The sequence below is a fragment of the Balaenoptera musculus genome, chromosome 8 (genome assembly GCF_009873245.2).
Source record: "Balaenoptera musculus isolate JJ_BM4_2016_0621 chromosome 8, mBalMus1.pri.v3, whole genome shotgun sequence".
NCBI classification, from domain to species: Eukaryota; Metazoa; Chordata; class Mammalia; order Artiodactyla; family Balaenopteridae; genus Balaenoptera; species Balaenoptera musculus.
The window spans coordinates 93,913,043-93,930,794 of record NC_045792.1 but is presented as its reverse complement, the minus strand read 5'-3'; the positions used below and the strand labels follow the sequence as shown (position 1 = coordinate 93,930,794).

The following is a 17,752-nucleotide window of genomic DNA, read 5'->3' as shown; positions in this document are numbered from 1 at the left end:
TCTTCACAGCTCAGATGATGGACATGCCCATGTTGCCGGGACAGAGACCCATCTCTAGTCTCCATGCTCTCCTGGTGTCAGGCTTTCTGGTGCTGTCCTGTCCCCGCCCCTCACATCCCACAGGCCTCCCCAAAGGCAGCCGGCAGGCAGTGCCGGCAGGTCCTAAGTGATTGTTGTGTGCAGGGCCCTCTTGTGACAGAGCGGGAGGCTGCAGCCTGGAGAGAGCGGCTCCTGGCCAAGGGCACACAACATCTGCGACCACCAAAGGGGGGCAGCCGGGATCCCATCACTGAGGGCGCTTTGTGTGTGTGCTGATTGGTTCATCATCGAGGCAGGCTGGGAACCCAGTCAGTCAGTCAGTCAGTCAGTCGTCAGTTGTTTCATCCATCAGTCTGTCATTCATTCATTTAGATAATCAGTCAGTCATTCTGTCAGCCGGTTTGTCAGTCATTCTGTCAGTCAGTCTGCTTGTTGGTCAGTCAGCCAATCAGTCATTCTGTTAGTCAGTCATTCTATCAACTAGTCAGTCTGTTATTTTGTCAGTCAGTCAGTCAGTCAGTAAGTCAGTCAGTCAATCAGTCAGTCAGTCAGTCTCTCTCTTTTGCTTTAATTGAGGTGGAATACACACACACACCAAAGTGTACAAATTCAGCTTGATGAACTTTTCCACCCATATTGGCATAACCACCACCTGGATCAAGATTTGACTAGAACATTCCTTTCACCCCTGAAGGTTCCCACGGCTCCTCCCCAAAGGCAGCCTCCACTCAGACCTGCGTCAGCATCTCAGCTCTGGCACCCAGCTTCTTAACCTCCAGGGGGAGCTGCCAGCACGCCCCAGTCCGGCTTGAGAGGAGAGGGTCGAGGGCTACCCCTGCTTCTGGCCACGTGGGGAGTACTGTGAGCCCTGGAGCAGCCTCCAGGGCCCGGGGCCCCTGGGCGAGGAACTGCTGGGGGTGGCAGGAAGCAGCGCTGCTCAGGAACCTGCCCCCAACAGATACACACTGACACTCAAACCGCTAACATCTTCTGTCTGTCAGGCACACCCAGGCCCACAGATGACCAGCCACAGACACACAGACGCACAGAGCCCAGTCTCCCATGTCCCCTCACCTGAGCTTGCACGTAGTCCCAGGCCTCCTGAAGGCTGTCCTCGTGACCATCCGTGTAGTTCTGGATGAGCTTGGTCACGATGCTGCCCATCTCCTGCTTCAGCTGCAGAGGGGAGAGTGAGGACCGAGGTCAGATTCCCTGAAACCCGCACCCCAGCTCTGGTCACAAGTGCTTAAGCTGCCTCTCCCCCACTCCCCCCAAACACTGGGGACACGCTCACAGCTCAAAAACGTTTCGTCGCCCATTCCAACCAACTTCCACTTCCCTGGTACTTCCTGGGTACCTCCTCCCCCGGTCACCATGCTAAGCCCAGTGTGGTCAGGGTCAACCACTCCCACCTGACCGTCTCCTCAGCACTCAGCAGCACATGACCCTTTAGATGGGAATCTGTCCACGCCACTGCTAAAACCCATCCAGGGGCCTCTCACCACGCTCTGGAGAAACACCACCGTCTTCTCAACAGCCCATAAGGCCCTACACCATCTGGCCCTGCTCTTCCCAGACCTTGTTTCCTCTGCTCGTCCTCCCTCTATTTCAGTTACACAGGTCTTGCTGTCTTTGTGCGAGGCATACTCCTGCCTCAGGGCCTTTGCACTTGCTGTCCCCTCCGCCTAGGATGCTCTTTCCCCAGATATGAATGTAGCTCACTCTTCCACTTTCTTTAGAGCTCTACTCAAATGGCACCTCCTCAGAAAGGCCTTCCTGGACCACCCAGAAAATGTCAGCCCTTCTCTATCTCCTCCAAGACCCTCCTTATCCTACAAGGGGAAGCATGATATATTTTTCTTCATAGTCTCGTCATTACCTGCTCCTCTGTTTCCAGGATTTATGGTCTCTCTCCCCCACTGGAACATCAGCTCTGTGGGGGCAGGGACTGGGTCTGACCCAGACTGGCCAGAGTAAGTGTGTGGCGAGCACGGATAAGGAACGCGTGCGTAACCCCGCCACCTGCCCCGCACCAGGGCCCCACAAAGTTCACCTGTGCTGGGACTCCAGGGACCCCATGGAGGAAGAGAGAAGCACCTGCTTTCCACTAACCCCACAGAGAAAACAGTCATTTACAGTGAAGGCAGGCGAGGGGTGCAGGGATCAAAGGGCTTCGGCCCCCAAGGCCTCTTACTGGGGCTCTGAATAGAGGATCTCACCACGGCAGCTTTTCAGGAACAAGTCAGCTGTGCAAGGGAGGCAAACCTGAAACCAGCCTAAGAGCTGCAGACACGCTTTCCTCGGCCTAGAGGCTGGGCCCCACCTGCCGACTTTGCCCAGGGGCCTCCCCGGGTGCCCCAGCAGGGATAGGCTGGTCGTGGTCACCTGCTGTCCCTGCAGAACCCCGGGGCGAGGTGCCCGAGAGGGGTAGGGGCACCGAGGGGACAGCCCCGCACCTGGTCCTCTGCTGCTGAGAAAGAGGAATTGGGGAGATGGGATGGGTGCCTCCAGGCGGGGGCCTTCAGAGCCTGGCTCAGAAGCCCGTGAACGGGGCTTCCACCAGCTCCTCACGAATGCAGCGCTCAGAGAACCCACATCCTCCAGACCGACCTTCGAGCTGCGGGCCTGGCTCCCCGCCCCCACTCCCTTCACCAACCCTTCGAGACCAACCCCACCCCCAGGCAGCCCCACCCTTTGGAACTGCTCTCTGCCCCTCTCCCTTTCCATAAAACTCTTAGCGAAGCATCAATACTTCTTTGATATCACTCACACGGAGCTCTACAATTTGCAAAGCTTGCCTGTCAGTAACTAATCACAACAGCAGTAGCAGCTAACTTTGATCAAATGCTTACTATTACCAGCACCATGCTAAGGACTTTTAATGCAGTATTTCACTTGAATCCTCTGAGCAGACCTATGGCCTAGGTACTGACCTCGTTCCCTCATTATGGAGATGCAGAAAACGAGGCCCAGAGAGGTTAATTAACTTGCCCAAGGACTCACAGCCAACATGTGAAGAGCTGGGGTTTGGACCCAGGCTTGTCTGATTCCGGAACTCAAGTTTTTACCCATTAAGCTCTATCGGCATTTAAACCACATGGCCGTACCTTGCAGCAGGTCAGAGCAGTTTTAAGGAGGGCCCAGAGAAGCTCTGTGGTTTGCCCATGTCACACAGCGGGGGCTGTCTGCCTGCAGAATCTCAGTCTTTTTGCCCCAACTGTCTCTGCTCCACCTCCACTCCCCGGTGAGCAGATGATCCCTGAGCAGATGATCCCTGAGGCGTGGAAAGGAGGGGGTCCCCAGAGGCATGTGCATAGACAGCCATCTCCCCACATCCTCCCACCCACCCTCCTCCACCGACCTGGGCTCTATTTATACCCGGCATGGTTGCCACAGCAGCACAGACTTCCCTGTTTCAGGCCCCAGAAATGAGAAGGTCATGGAAGCTGGGTGGTTTCCACTGAGGCTGGGTGGTTTCCATGGAAACACCACATCCATCCTCCAGCCCAGAATGGGGCTGAGAGACACAACTGGGCCACGATGGGGACCATGGCTGCAGGGGCTGGTTCAGCTTGGAGCTGAAGCAAATGCCCAAGAGGCGGTGTCAGGAGCCCAGGGAAGTTACCCTGGCAACCAGGCCATTCCTGAAACAAGAAGGAGCAGGGAGGGAGAGTGAGAAGGCACTCACCATCTCACTTCAGCCCTGCAGCGGCCTCTCTGTGGTTTCTGCCTGCCCCACAGCTACTCTCCCTTCTTGAAACAGCAGTTCCCTTGCTTAGCAGTAAGCACCCCTCAATCCCTCCCTGTGGCTGGGAAGCCCTGCCCCCTTGCTGCCATGGGCAAAGACCCAGGCTGCCACTTAGTGCCTTCCACACCCTGACCACAGCAAGCGGTCCAGGGATGGGCATGTGACCCGAGGTCACACACATGGGCCCTCTATTTCTGCTAATCTGGTGGGATGAGGACCTGAGCTGTTGGTGGCCACCCCAAGAGCCACTGGGGATAGCTGACCTGAGGAGGGAGCCAACGGAGGAGAGCAGGGCCGAGGATGGAGAGGGACGGTCTTGGTGGCAGCCTTTAGAAACCTGGATCCAGCTGAGCCTGCAGCCAGATCTGGCCAGATCTGGGTTACTTTCACATGTAATAAAGAGTCTTGCCCAGGAATGGCCGCATAATTTACAGCCCAGCGCAAAATGAAAATGCAGGACTCCTTATTTCAAAGTGATTACGAATTTCAAGACATCAAACCAAGCACGGGACCCTTCTAAGTGTGGGACACTGTGTGGCTGCTCAGGGTACACACCTAGGAAGCCAGTCCTGGTCCTGCCCAATACCATCCTCCCCACTTCCCAGAAGAGAAAACCAAGGCTCAGACAGTGAGAACAACTTCCCAAGATTAGACAGCCGGAAAGCAGATGAGATATGACCATAACCTGCCATATGCAGCTCTGGAACCCTGAGATTCTAATCATAGCAAGCCACCCACCATCTCCACCTGGCCTGAGATCCTGCCATCCTCTGGCATGACTCTCTTCCCCCCCAACCCCATGCTGTGCTTTTATGTCACCTTGTAGTGTGACTTTTCGCAGAGAGGTAGAATTAGAAGACACCTTTGAGCCCAACATATCATCCAAATGTAAGAGTCCTCCCCATACTTTTCCAGGCTCTGCTTAAATGCTCCCTGTGATGGGGAATTCAGTACCACACAAAATAGCACATTGCAGGTTGGGGAGGCTCTTGATACAAGCAATTCATTTTAAGTTGAGCCTAAATGACTTCTACCCATTAGTTTTTATCCTCCCTCTCCCTCCCAAGTCCCAGCTGGGACCACAGAAAACAAATCAAATTGTTCTCTCCCAGGACAAACATCATTCAGATATTTGAGACTCAACCACGTCTCCCTTTACCCCCTCCTCCCCAGGGTAAGTCTCCAGGCTTTGATGGCTCTTTGGGATGGTGTTCAGCCCTCTCTCCATGCTCTAATGTGTCAAATTGCCTCTTACAGTGAGGTGCCCCCGTGCAATGTAAGGGACCCACACCTTCCTGTCCCCTCCCCGGTTTCCCACAGAAGGTGTTGCCAATGCTTTGAGGCTTCATCCTGGGATCCTGGCAAGAAATAAGGACCCTTCGCCCTGGTGAATGTGGAGGGGGTGGCATGTTTACTTTTAGTGACCATCCAAGTCTTTTCTGAGAGTCCGGCTGCAATCTACATAACCAGCTACCCCAGATTTCAGCAGGAGGACCACGTCGTGTGCTCCCTGCCCCGCCCCCATAGGCTCCCTGAGGGTGGGGCCTGAGTCAGGTATGGGAGCCAGGCACGCAGGTGCTTGAGAGTCTCTGCCCATTGCTCTCCACATTCCTTTCCAGAAGGACAGCCTGGACTCCTTCTTCCCCCTTCCCAAAAGGGAAGAGAAAGATCACCATCGCCTCCCCCTGTCCTGGCTCCAGCTGCCTCCCTATGGCAGTAGAAACCCACGCTAGTGGATCAGGAAGTTTCCATCGCAGGGAAACAGACATCTCAGATGTCTCACAGAGCAGCGCTGTCCTCAAGGAACACGTTTTACCACCTGTGCGCTCAGTCCTATGCGCATGGCTATTTGGCTACTTTGGGCTTCTTAGGTGGGAGAGGGAAGGAGGAGGGAGGGAATCACAGTTCTCCTGGCTGGCCACCCTCTCTGGGGAGCACACAGCAGTCCGGCCCAGCCAAGGTCACCACCCCCAACCCCAGGCTCCCACCCAGACTCTGCGAGCCCTTTCCCTCCACGCTCTCAGCCCTCAGACCTTCTGCACAAGCCCCTGATATAACCTTTCAGAGCCTCAGCAGTCTCACACGTGCAGGTCAGCAGTGCAGCCTGCGTCACCAAACCCAGCTCCCAGCACATCCTGGGAAACAGTTACAAGTTCACCTCCTTCCTCACTGACCTCCCACCCTTCACTGCCTGGAGAGAACAAGTCAGAATCTCAGAGTGTCAGAGCTGGGAATGGCCCAAGAGGTCACCTGAGGCTCAGAGAGGCTGGGTAACATGTCCAAGGTCACACAGCAAATAGCGGCAGAGCTCCCCCCCCCCCAACCAAGAACACAGGGCCCTGAATCCCAGACCTGTCCTTTTCCCACTAAACGGGGGCTAGATAATGATCAGATGAGGAAACAGCCAGAGGAATCTTAACTCCACACCTAAATCCTGGTTCCCACAGCCCTTGCTAATACGAACATTAATACTGGTGACAACAGGAACAGCTGCCATTTACTGGGCCCTTACTAGGCATTAGCGAAGTTAGTAATGGTGACAGTAATAAACTCTTGCAACGATGCCAGCAAACATCTGCTCTGCACCAGGCGGACACTATGCCCTTCCCATCTGTCAATGCTCTCCATCCTTGCCACCACGCTATCAGGTGGCCTTTGGGGCCAGTGGGCTCTGGCACTGAGAAACGTTCAGATTTTAGGAAGGGCTGGGAGCTATGTGTCACACCCCCACAATCTCTCCCATTCATATTTCCCAAGGGGCACGTAAAGGGGGTAAACCATGGCCATCAACAAGCTCATTTCCATTCAGTTTCCATTTTGCCACCAAATGAGTTGCAAATGGTATTTTTGTTTTTCAAACTGTTTTTTGGACTTTGGAATCGCAGATAAGTGAGAGCAGACCTGTAGGATTACTGCCATTTGACAAAGGAGGAAACTGAGGCACAGAGAGGCTGAGTAACTTGCCGAGGGTGTCAGAGCAGGGCTCCAGCATGGGCAGTTTGGTTCTGGGGTCCAGGCGCTGGGCCACCACTCTATATTTTCTACAAGCCTTGCAGTCTGGGTTCCCTGCAACCCTGGCAGGGGTGGGGGCCAGCCAGGCCTATTCTCCTCCATTGACAGACGCAGAACCCACGGCTTGGAAGGCCTGTGCTTTGCCCAAGGCACCCAGCCTCCCCTGTTGCAGCCCTGGGAACAGTGGCTGCTGGGAGGAAGGACAGATGGTCGCCCTGGAGACCACTTCAGGGAGAGCCCAGAGGCTCAGTCCCTCCCACCCGCCCAGGAGGCCTGGAGAGAGAAGGAAGATTGGACCCATCGCCTTCCAGAAAGCCTTTTTCCTTTAGGCTCACACAAGTCCCACCTCCCCAACTGGGCCTCATCTGCAGGAATAAACACCACCAGGGCATGTTTAGTCTTCCACTGGGATTTACAATGCGCGAGGAAAGAAAAAATAAATCATTCATTCCAACTCGGGCGATCGAGTGGCGCCAGAACTTCCCCAGCAAAGCCAGGAAATTTCCCCCTGCTTTCCAGAAAAGGAGGTGGGCCAAGGTGAGGCCAGCTGGGACTGGGGGCGGGAGGTGTGAGGTGTGGAGCCTGGGGGTTGCGGGGAAGCAGAGGAGGGGACGGTGAGGTACCACGACAGACACAGCCTGGACTGGAGTCAGGAGAGTTGATTCTCCAAACAAGCCCTGCTCTGGGGCCGGGGGGCGCCTCTAAGGCATGGCTCTCTGTCAGCAGCCAGGCAGATTATACCAGCTCCAGGGGAGGAGCATAGAGTAGAGGAAGGCGCGGGCCTTGGGTCGGAGGGATGGAGATGGAAACCTCTGCTCTGACGCATCTGAGCTGCGTGTGACCATGGCCCAAAGTCACTGTTTCTCTGGGCCTCAGTTTCTTAAACTTGAAAACGCTCTCAAAACTAAAACATGCATCAAGTGACTAGCTCAGCTCCTGGGACACGGTTGGTGCTCATAGATGGGCACCGTCTTTATTACTGTGAGATGGGGAAACACAGGGGTGAAAAGGTGGACTGCCTGACACCACTGCCATGTTGACCAGCTTCTGATTCACAGGAACCCGCTCACTGGGGCCCACTTCTTAACCACTTTCTTTGTAATGTACCACTGACTGGGTCCCAGAGAAGCCCCAGGTGCCACAGGGTGGAAATGAAGACCTAATCCCATAGTCCTTGCACTGGAAAAGTAGTTTCCCTTCCCTAAACACTGGCTTTCTGTCTGGCACCAAGCGAACTTCCTTTCACCTACTAAACTGCTATTTCCCCTTTTGCCTTGGCTGCCAGGAAGCTCAGTGTTCAAGTTAGCTCTCAGCTGCTGTGAGTATGTTGTCCCCTAGCTTCAGGAACAATGGCCTTCTTCTGTCTCAGTGTGCATTCTGATCTTTCTCAGACTGATTTTAGTTGCTCTATGCCTATGTTGGAAGCCAGCTCCAATTCTCCTGGGAAACAGGCTGGGTGGATTATAAATAAGTAAAGCAGATTCAGGTAGGAACCACGACAACGAAAATTTCACCAGCATGAACCCAGAAGCCAGGCTGCCAGGGTTCAAATCCTGGCTTTGCCACTTACTAGCTGTGTGACCTTTGGCCCAGTGACTTAACCTCTCTGTGCCTCAGCTTCCACATCTGAAAATGAGGGTATTCATACCCGTGACCTCAAAGGCTTGCTGTGAGGAACGAATAATTAAATGCAGTATACGCAAAGCATTTAGTGCCAGGCTTGTTCTAAATTCTTTTAAGTATTAGTTGTTGATGTTGCTGTAACGTTTTCTCAGCTTCCTTCTAAGAGAGATCTGTGGCAACTTGACCTTCAAGTGGTAAAATGTAGGAGATCACCTGGCCGCTGGTTCTGCCAGCCCAGTCAGTAGACAAGAACTGTAGCCCTGGAGGAAGGCAGGGTCCCAGCCTCAGCTGAGCCATGGGTGAACTCCGACTGGCCTCAGGGAGCCTGGGCTCTCACCTGGTCGGGCCACTGACCACTGTGTGCCCTCACCCCTCACCTGCAGGATGAGGAGGTGAGGCTCAGGGAAAGAAGGAACGTAAAGGGGCTAACACTGCACCCAGTATCTGGTATGTGCCGAATAGGGATTAGGGATGAAGGGTTATCGTCACTACTACTGATGCTGTCGTTGTTATTCATCTCTCCGGGCAGCTGCTTCTCTGCCCGTCAACATAACACTTACACGGCAGAGCTGCTGGGAGGACGAGACAATGTGCGTAAAGCTTCTAGAAAATACCACGTGCACGGAGTAGGTGCTCCACAATGATAACTGTGACAGCCACAGTCGACTGGCAGGCCCAATAGCCATCGCCAGCTCCCTTCTCTCTTATGTCTCTGTCTTTAGAGCCTGAAGGCTGGATACTCACTTTCTCAGCCTCCCTTGAAGCTAGGGGTGTCTTAATAACCCAGACTGGGGGAGACTGTTGGGAGGCTTGCTTTTCTGATAAAAGGGGTGGCCATGGCTGGCACTACCCCACTCCCTTTCTTCAGGCCACAGCAGCACAGATGTTGTACCTGGTGCTGTGGCAGCCATCTCGTGGCCATGAGGTGAGTGGCAAGATGAAGGAAAGCCGTCGCAATAAGGATGCTGTACAGACAGCCAGAACCAGGGCCTCTGAGCTTCCAAACCTGACTTCTGGTTAAGTCAACAACAAATGTCCTTAGAGTTGAATCCCCAGTATGTCTGATTTTTTACTCCTCAACGCTGAGTGTCTTCCCTCTGACACGGGAATAATGTTTTCATTGACGGTCTCCTCCCTGGGCCTCATCTGTGGATGAGGTGCCGAGAACTGTGCTAAGTGTTTTGCTGAGATAAAGATCATCTCACTGAATCATCACAGAAACCCCGAGAGTTAAATTTACTAATGTCCCCAGTTTACAGAAGATGAAACAGGCACAGAGAGGAAAGCAGCTTGCCCACGGCCACACAGCTAGAAAGTGGTGGGATCGAGCCAAGATTTGGGCCCAGCAGCGACTCCACCGACCTGTACTGTCCTCTCCTCTAATATTCTGCCATGTGACCACAGGGAGCTGGAGGCCTGGGAGGCTGACCTGGCACCTATGGGTTTCCGGTTCTTTTTTTTTTTCGGCTGCAACGCATGGCTTGCGGGGTCCTAGTTCCCTGACCAGGGATTGAACCCGCACCCTTGGCCGTGAAAGTGTGGAGTCCTAACCACTGCACCGCCAGGAAATTCCCCACCTATGGGTTTCTCTGTGACAACTAAGAGGCCTCTTGTCCAGCCCCCATCCCCAGGCCAACCCTGCCCCCAACCCCGCGTGGCTGGTCCAGCCCAGGTCGGGGGGTGGGGACGAGGGGGTGCTTACCTTGCCCATGTTGAAGTAGAATAAGACCCCAGCAGTCACCTGGGCGATGAGGATCAGGAGGAGGAAGGCAAAGTACTGGGAACACAGAGCAGGCACAGAGTCAGCTGGGGGCTCCCACCAAGTCCTACGCGCCTCAGACGCCCTCACCCAGGCTGGGCCGGGGCAGTACTCAGGCCCCTCTGGGCGGGATGAGGCGGGCTGGGTGGGCGGTGGTGGAGGACCATACTCACCATCCCCAGCAGGCAGCGGACCTCATTGACAGCACCAATGCAGCCCAGGAAGCCCATGAGCATGGTGAAGCCCCCCACGCCGATGAAGACATAGGCCCCCGCCTTGAGCGAGGTGGACGAGGTCTCTGCGGGTGGACAAGGGCATCCGATTCAGCCTGCCTATCTCGCCCTTATTAAGTACAAAACCGGGGCAGGGCTGCTACCAAATCCCTGCCTTGGGGTCAGGGCACCGGGGTCAGCCATCCAGCCGGAAGCCTACTCCTTCACCAGCTTTGGAAGCCGCCTCCCCTAGATGTGCGCCCCACCCCCATCTATCCTATCCCCACCTCCCACCCGTCCCCGCTTTAGTTTTTCTCCTTAGCACTTACCAGGATTGAAAAGACTCTCGTTCTACTGGCCTATCTTGCTCATTGTCTGCTGCCTCCACAAGCCTGTGAGCTGCACGAAGGCAGGGACTCTGGTCCCTGCTGAAGCCCCTGCCCCCAGAACTGTGTCTGGCACAGCAAAGTGCTGTATGAATAACTGTTGAATTAACGAACCACAGTCTGGCAGGCTCCGCTGAGGCCCCAGACGCTGAGGGCCTGCCTTCCTCCTTGTCCGTGAACAAATGCCGGCCTCCCTTGCCCACTCCCTATGCCTCAGGGGCTTCACATGTGCCGTCTCCCCTCTGCCAGAACTCTACCCGGTAGGGACCAGCATGGCCATCTCACAGATGAGAAAACTGAGGCTGAGAGAGGCACACCAGCATGGGCCAGAGCTGGGATTTGGAGATAGGCAAACCCCCAGTGCCACACTCTTTGCACTGAAGCACCGGGCACGTGTACTGACACAGGCGTGACACTCATTCATGTGTTCAGCCCCCAAAGATTTACCAGGGGCCCACCGTATGCCAGGCGCTGTGCCGCCTGCTGGGGGTACAGCCGTCAGCCTGCCGAGGGCCCCACGCCATGAAGCTGGTGGGGTGAGGAGTGGATCTTCTGGTTGTGTGAAGGGTCGGGAAGCTACTGAAGCCGGCTAAGGTCAAGGACATGGGCAGGGAGGGGCCGGGGTGGTTGGGGAAGGCTGGTCTGAGCAGGTGACATGATCGCTCAGGTGAAAATGAAGAAGTCAGCTGAGCGAAGATCTGAGGAAAAGCATTCCAGGCAGTGGGAACAGCAGGTGCAAAGGCCTGAGGAAGGAGTAAGCGCAGCGTGTTTGAAAAATAAAAAGAAGGTGAGAAAGAATGGATCAGTGTGAGTGAGAGAGGAGTCTGACAGGCGACACGCCTGAGGCGGAGAGACAGGGGCCTAAAGGCAATGACAGAGCCCCCGGGTAGGTGGAGGTCAGAAGTTTCGTCGGGGCACTTGACCAGCATTTCCCGAGAATCCCAATCGATCACACAGGGAGAAGCTCATGTCCTTCTCCAGCTCCCCGGTGTGGGATGTGTGGGGTCCCCTCTACCCTGAGGCTGTGACACGCTAGGAGGACCAGGGTGGACACGCCCCCCGGCAGGCAGGGCACTGCGGGCTCTCTCCCCTGACAGCCCAGGCACTCCCGGGAGGCTGGCGCGGCACTCTCAGGGTGTGGGGTGTTTCCAGAAAGGTGCAGAACATCCCGGAGAGCCTCAGCAGATCAGGAGGACGTCTCAGGGATGCAGACTCCCGGGTCTGTCAGAGCCAGGCAGACTTTCCAGGAGACGGTCTGGAATCTGCATGTTGAATGTGCTTCCCTGATGACTCGGGCACAGCCAGGGCTGCCACAGTTGCCCGTCAATAGGCTGACTGACCACCATTTCCTGGGGGCACCTCAGAGGGGCTGAGATCCCCACCTCGACCACGGAGGGGGCGTTAGGGCCCTTAAGGAATAACGACAAAGTTGGAGTGTGGGTGGGTAGGAGAGTGTGATCCAGCTCCATCCACTTCCTGGGCACAGACAGAATGTTCTGGAGCTCAGGAAAAGCCCTGGCCAGACCACTCCACTCTCAGGCACCAGGGCAGGGAGGCCCCCGCTCAGGTCCTCACAGGAGTCCCCAGGAGCCGGACAGAGGCCCCGAGGGGGTGAGTGAGGGGGCTTCCTTTTTACTCCAGGCCCTCAGCACCGTGGCTCTCAGCCAACAACAACAGCAGCGGAAGGCCATCAAAATTTGCTTTTCTTAAACTTCCTGGGTTTGGGTTCCAACAAGCCCTCCCAGCAAATACTCCCCCCATCAAAAAGCAAGTGGCACTTCCTGGAAATGCACTGTGTGCCAGCCCTGAAAAAGGCCCTTTATCCAAACCATCCTGCTGAATTTCTGCCGTGGCCCAATGAGGGTGGATCTGCACCCTGATCTGTCTGTAAGGGCCCAGAGGCCCAGAGCAGGCAAGAGGCCGCAGATGGGGCCCAAGGGGCAAGGCTGGAGGCTGAGACCCCCCCAGTCGGGTCCTTCTCTTGGGAGGCCAGCCAAGCTGCGGTGTGGCGTCTCTCTTTTCTCAGAAAATTTCATCAATACCAGTCCCTGGCCTCCTGGGTCTCAGGCTGGCCCTGATCTGAGCAACCTGACTTAGGAAGGAGTGGGGTAGCCCGCCCACTGTGTACCAAGACCAGCATCTTCCTGGTTTTATCGGGCCTCGGAGGTACCAGCGAGGTGGGGAGGAAGTGGCCCAAACTGAAAGTGACTGAGGAGCACGAGAAGAGGGTGTCACTTCATCCCAGCTTTGCTGCTAACAGGCTCTGACCCCGGGCAAGCCATTTTCTGGGCCTCTATTTTTGGCTCCGTGAAATAAAACTAATTCCTACTTCTTAAAGATGTCCTAAGGTTCAGATGGTATTATAAACTAATTTAACAATCACTTACGTAGGGTTTACTACTTACTAGAAACTGTTCTAAACTCTCTTCACATATTAACTCGCCTCATTTCTCACGATAGCCTTATGCCATACTGTCTATTACTGTCTGCATTTCACAGATGAGGAGACACAGAGGGTGGAGTAACTTGCCCAGGATCACACAGCCAGTAGAGAGCAGAGCCAGGATGGGAACCGTGGCTGCCCAGGTCCACGGTTTGTGCTCTTAACCACTGTGCTTGCTTCCGCTCGTTACGGTGTGCATGCGTGGCGTGCTGCGGAGCCCTGTGGTACAGGGGATGGGGGCTCAGGAGCCATGCCCCCTGGTTCACGTCCCAGCTCCCTCACCCTCTAGCTGTGTGTGTCCCCTTGGACAAGTTCCTCCCCTTCCCTTCCATTTCCTCCATTGTAAAATGGGGTTAGTAATGCCTAGCCCCACGGACTCACGGAGAGGATTCAGTTGGTAAGGGAAGAGCCGTGTCACGCAGGCCTGGCACACAATAGGCCCTGGGTTCCCAGTTCTGACCCTCACTTGCTGTGTGACTCTTAGCAAGTCTTTTTCCTCCCCTTCTCTGAGCCTCAGTTTACCCAAGGGTATAGTGACCGGGCTAGCAGATTGGGGTTTTGGAACTCTGGCTGCCCGGGGAACCCCTGGGAAGATTCTTAAAAACCTCAGTGCTGATCTGGAGTCAGATCCCTTAGGGTGGGGCGAGGCCTTGGTATTTGTAAAAGCACTCGGGTGCATCCAGGGGGCCTCTAAAGCTTGGCCAGCTTGAGATTCTCAGCCCCGAACAGGGAGGAGCAGCAGGAGGTCCCCGGAGCCCCAGTCGGGGTGCAGAGGGCAAAAATGCAGTGGGCGGGCTGGGCCTTGAGACTTTGCTCCGAGATGCAATGCCCGCTGGGTGTGGGCCACAGCCCAGGAAGCAGGAGCCTGGGCCGAGCAGGGCCAAGGAGGATGTGTCGCATGGGGGGAGGGCGTGGGGCTGGAAACCTAAACCTTAGCCCCAGAATGAGGAGCAGCCCGTGCCCACCACCCCCCTGCCCCCCCCCCCCCCCCCCGCCCCGAGCAGGAGTCAGGACTGACAGCCCCAGACGGCAACGGAAGTGGCTGGAGGGCGGATCATCCTTGCTTCCCTTCGTGTGTGAGGGGAGGCCTAGCCCCCAGGGCCCCTCCATCACCCATCCTAGCCTGGTTCCGTTTCATTCAAATCAAGCAGCTGTCACCGGCCAGAGTCCAAACCTGCTGCCTCAGGCAGGGCAGCTGCTGGGAGGGGAAGTGAGCCAAGGTCGCACTTGCTGAGGGGAGTGGCATCTCTGTGCTCTGCCCTGCTTCCCTCCCTCCTCAGGACGTGTCCACTAGAGGCTAGCGCAGCAAGCCTGGCAGCCTTCCTGGAGGTGACTGTGAGTAGATCAGAAAGGCCTCTCATCATCATCATCGGGCTTCTTTTCCTCCAGCTTCAAGAGTGAGACAAGGGGCTTCCCCTACCATGTGCAGCATTTAGGACCAAAGCTCTGGGGGTTCGAGTCCCACACCTATCACTCAGAGGCTGGGTGAACTTGAGCGAGGGACATTACTTCTCTGAGCCTCATTTCTTCATTTGTAAGGCAGGAAGTTCCTACTGCACAGGGCTGTTGTGAGATTAAGACAGTTTATCTACGCCAAATGCTTGGCCCCATGCCTGGCACATCATGACCACAAACGATAGACACTGGGCCCGGCACCTCCTCGTCAGCACACTTGCCTGACCCACCTGGTTGGTGCCAGGCACGCAGTAGGCGCTTCACGCATACTTGACGATCTGCCATTCCTGGCCCTTTTTCTGAACTAGGAAGGGGAGGGGCTGTTGGCCATGTTTTGCTGAGCAGGCAAATGGAAGAACTGAGGATGTAAGAGGCTTTCTCAGGTCAGGGCAGAGGGAGGGGGCCAGGATGGAGAACAAGCCTCTCTCATCCCCCACCCAGTGTTCTCCAGACAACAGCAGCTTTGTTTGGGGAGCGAGAGAAAATTCCTTCTGGAAAGCCCTGCAGAGAGGCCCAAGGCGGAGCGGTCAGCATGCAGGACCTGGGCGAGGCCCAAGGCGGAATGGTCAGCATGCAGGACCTAAGCAAGGCCCTGAGGGCAGCTGGAAAAGGGACCGGTGTTGAGGTTCAAGTACTTGTGGGAGCAGCCCTGCCTGCTGCCCCGGCCCCCTTTCAGAGGCAGCTGGGGCAGGCGGCGCAGAGGGGTCCTTACGCAGGACAGAGATGAAACTGCTCCTGTCGGCCAGGATCCACACCCCGAAGCCCAGGATCACCGCCCCCAGGACCTGGAAGGAGAAAGGGGCAGTTAGTGGGGGGCCGCTCCCAGCTGCCCCTGCAGCCTGGCCTGGGGGACACAGGGGAGCTGCCTCCATCCCTGTCCAGCCCAGGGATGTCAGGGTGGCCTCAGGCCCCGCACCTCAAGTCCAGCCAATTCCAGCAACCCAGACAGCAGGGCCACGAGTGCGGAGGCCCTCTTGCCTCCCCTCTCCCCTACCCTATGCCCACGCGTGGTCAACCTGAGCATACCGGCTCTGGGGGTGCAGCCTCCTGCCAGGGGTACCCTCCTACTTACCTCCTGGCCCTGCCCCAGCCTGGGGGCTGGGAGCTTCCCCAACAAGCCAGGCTCAGGGTGGGGAAACCCTCAAGGGACATGACCGTCAGAGCCCAACCCGTCTTCCAGATCTCTCGGCTCCAAGGCCATCTTCCGCAGGAGGCTTCCTGACCCCCAGGCAGACTAAGGGGCCTCTACTGTGTGGCAACCTCCGTGGGACCCTTCTTTAATAGCCTTTCTTTAATAGCCTTTCCCTCTGGGTTTAACTCTGCCGCCTGTCTCTCTGGCTAGACTGTGAGCTCCCTGAGGGCAGGGCTGGGTTGCATGCAGCTCTGTGGGCCTGGGCGCACCAGGTGCTGAGGGCCCCGCGGATGAGTGAGTTCATGAACCAAACTGTGTAAAGGCAGGATTAGAAAAGCAAATGAATGGTGGTGGGGACGGGGTGGGGTGGCTGGCATAGGCCCAGGTATTCCCTGCCTCTCTTCCCTCCACCAGGGGGCAGACCCACAACTGGAGCCCACCTCCCCCAGCCAGGATCAGCCCAGCAAGATCCCATTAAGCCAGCCAAGGCTGGGGAAGGGCCTGTAGTCTGGGCAAAAGCACAGATTCCCTTGAGGGGATGGAGGTGGGGAAGCTTGCATCACCCCATAAGTTTGGCCTTTCCCTGGGGCCTGGCCTGGGTCTACCTGGGGGATAACCCACCTTCAGGGTCCCAGCATGTCACCACCCACCTTTACTACCAGCCCTGGGTCCCTGCCTCAGCCATCATCCCGGAAGCTCAGGTGCAAGCGCAGCAGCTACTGATAAAGCCCTCAGCCTGGGATGAGCCGCTCGGTCCCAGGGGTTTATCAGCCTTGCTCTATAGATCTTAAAATCCAGAGCTGGGACGCTGGGTAAGGTGAATGGGGCATTTGCCTCACATGTGAAAATTCAGGGGACACCAAAAACACTCAGGAACCAAGATAAATGAGTTTATGGCAATCATTTTTAAGAAATGAAAATTAATGGGGAAAAAAAATCCATCACGATGAACAAAATATCAAGCTTTTACATAAAGACAGGCTTGGTGTTCCTGATTTTTCCTTTTGAAAAGGAGCGGGGCCCCGATGTGATGCAGTGCCGTGCTGTTTCTGATCCCAAAGTGAGTGCCTCACTCGCCTCACCCTGGCCCAGGTTCCTTAAAGACGACAGCAGCTGACGACAAGGAAGAGGAAGGCACGAGGACCTCCCCGCATTTGTCCCCAGCAACTCACTTGTCCCCTCCTCTCTCCTTGTCAGATGGGCCCTGTTATTGTCCTCACTTGACAGATGGGGAAACTGAGGTCCTAACCTCACCCGAGGTCACCCAATTCACTCATCAGGGGCTCCAAGTCAGGTCTGACTATACAGCTACGCCAGATGGTGGCACATCAGCTGCAGGGATACTTCGGGTCTGTCCCGGGCCTTAGCCTAGAAAGCCAGTCCCTGGGGAGAGGAAGTGCCCACCCGCAAGTGGGGGCACCTCAGACTACACAGCTTGCTGGGAGGAAGGTGGGCTCTACAGGACCTGGCAGTTAGGTTCCCAAAGACTCCTGAACCCCTGCTCACCCCAGCCTCACACCTCACAGCACAGCTGGCCCGTGGTCTGCCCCTGCCACCTCAGACCCACGTGGCGGAGCCCCTGTCTGCTCACCTCCTGCGCTCACGGGGCAGGGCTGCAGGGAGAACAGTCCTCCCAAGTAGAGAATTCAAGACAGGGCAGAAAATTCCCTCCGGGCAAATATAATCCCAAAGAGAGTAAAATCCCAGACTGCCCGGCCAAGCTCCTCGGCTCGCCTCCTGGAACCCAGGGAGCGAAGTACCTGGCGCTGCCATTTCAGCTGCCCTGCACGTCTGATGACTGTGGCCTGAGCGCCAGGTACGGCTGGATCAGCGCCAGGCCAAGGGTCAGCCAGAAACGAGGCCAGGGCAGGGGGCCGACCAGACTCGGGGAGGAACCCCGAAACCCCCTTTCTCTGTGAACCACGACTGGGGCCGCGGGACGC

The 17,752-nt window shown here is 56.2% G+C and overlaps 1 protein-coding gene across 3 annotated transcripts in view; it reads right to left on the bottom strand.

Annotated features, from left to right (window-relative positions):
* Positions 1 to 17,752, bottom strand: part of CD82 (CD82 molecule) — a 51,398-nt gene that overhangs the window by 4,020 nt on the left and 29,626 nt on the right. For all 3 annotated transcript variants that reach the window (XM_036861199.1, XM_036861201.1, XM_036861200.1), the window contains exons 3-6: positions 15,390 to 15,462; positions 10,355 to 10,479; positions 10,125 to 10,199; positions 1,114 to 1,215 (exon numbers count right to left, since the gene is read on the bottom strand). In XM_036861199.1, the coding sequence (XP_036717094.1) occupies positions 1,114 to 1,215; positions 10,125 to 10,199; positions 10,355 to 10,479; positions 15,390 to 15,462 (375 nt within the window). The remainder of the gene's footprint in view (positions 1 to 1,113; positions 1,216 to 10,124; positions 10,200 to 10,354; positions 10,480 to 15,389; positions 15,463 to 17,752) is intronic.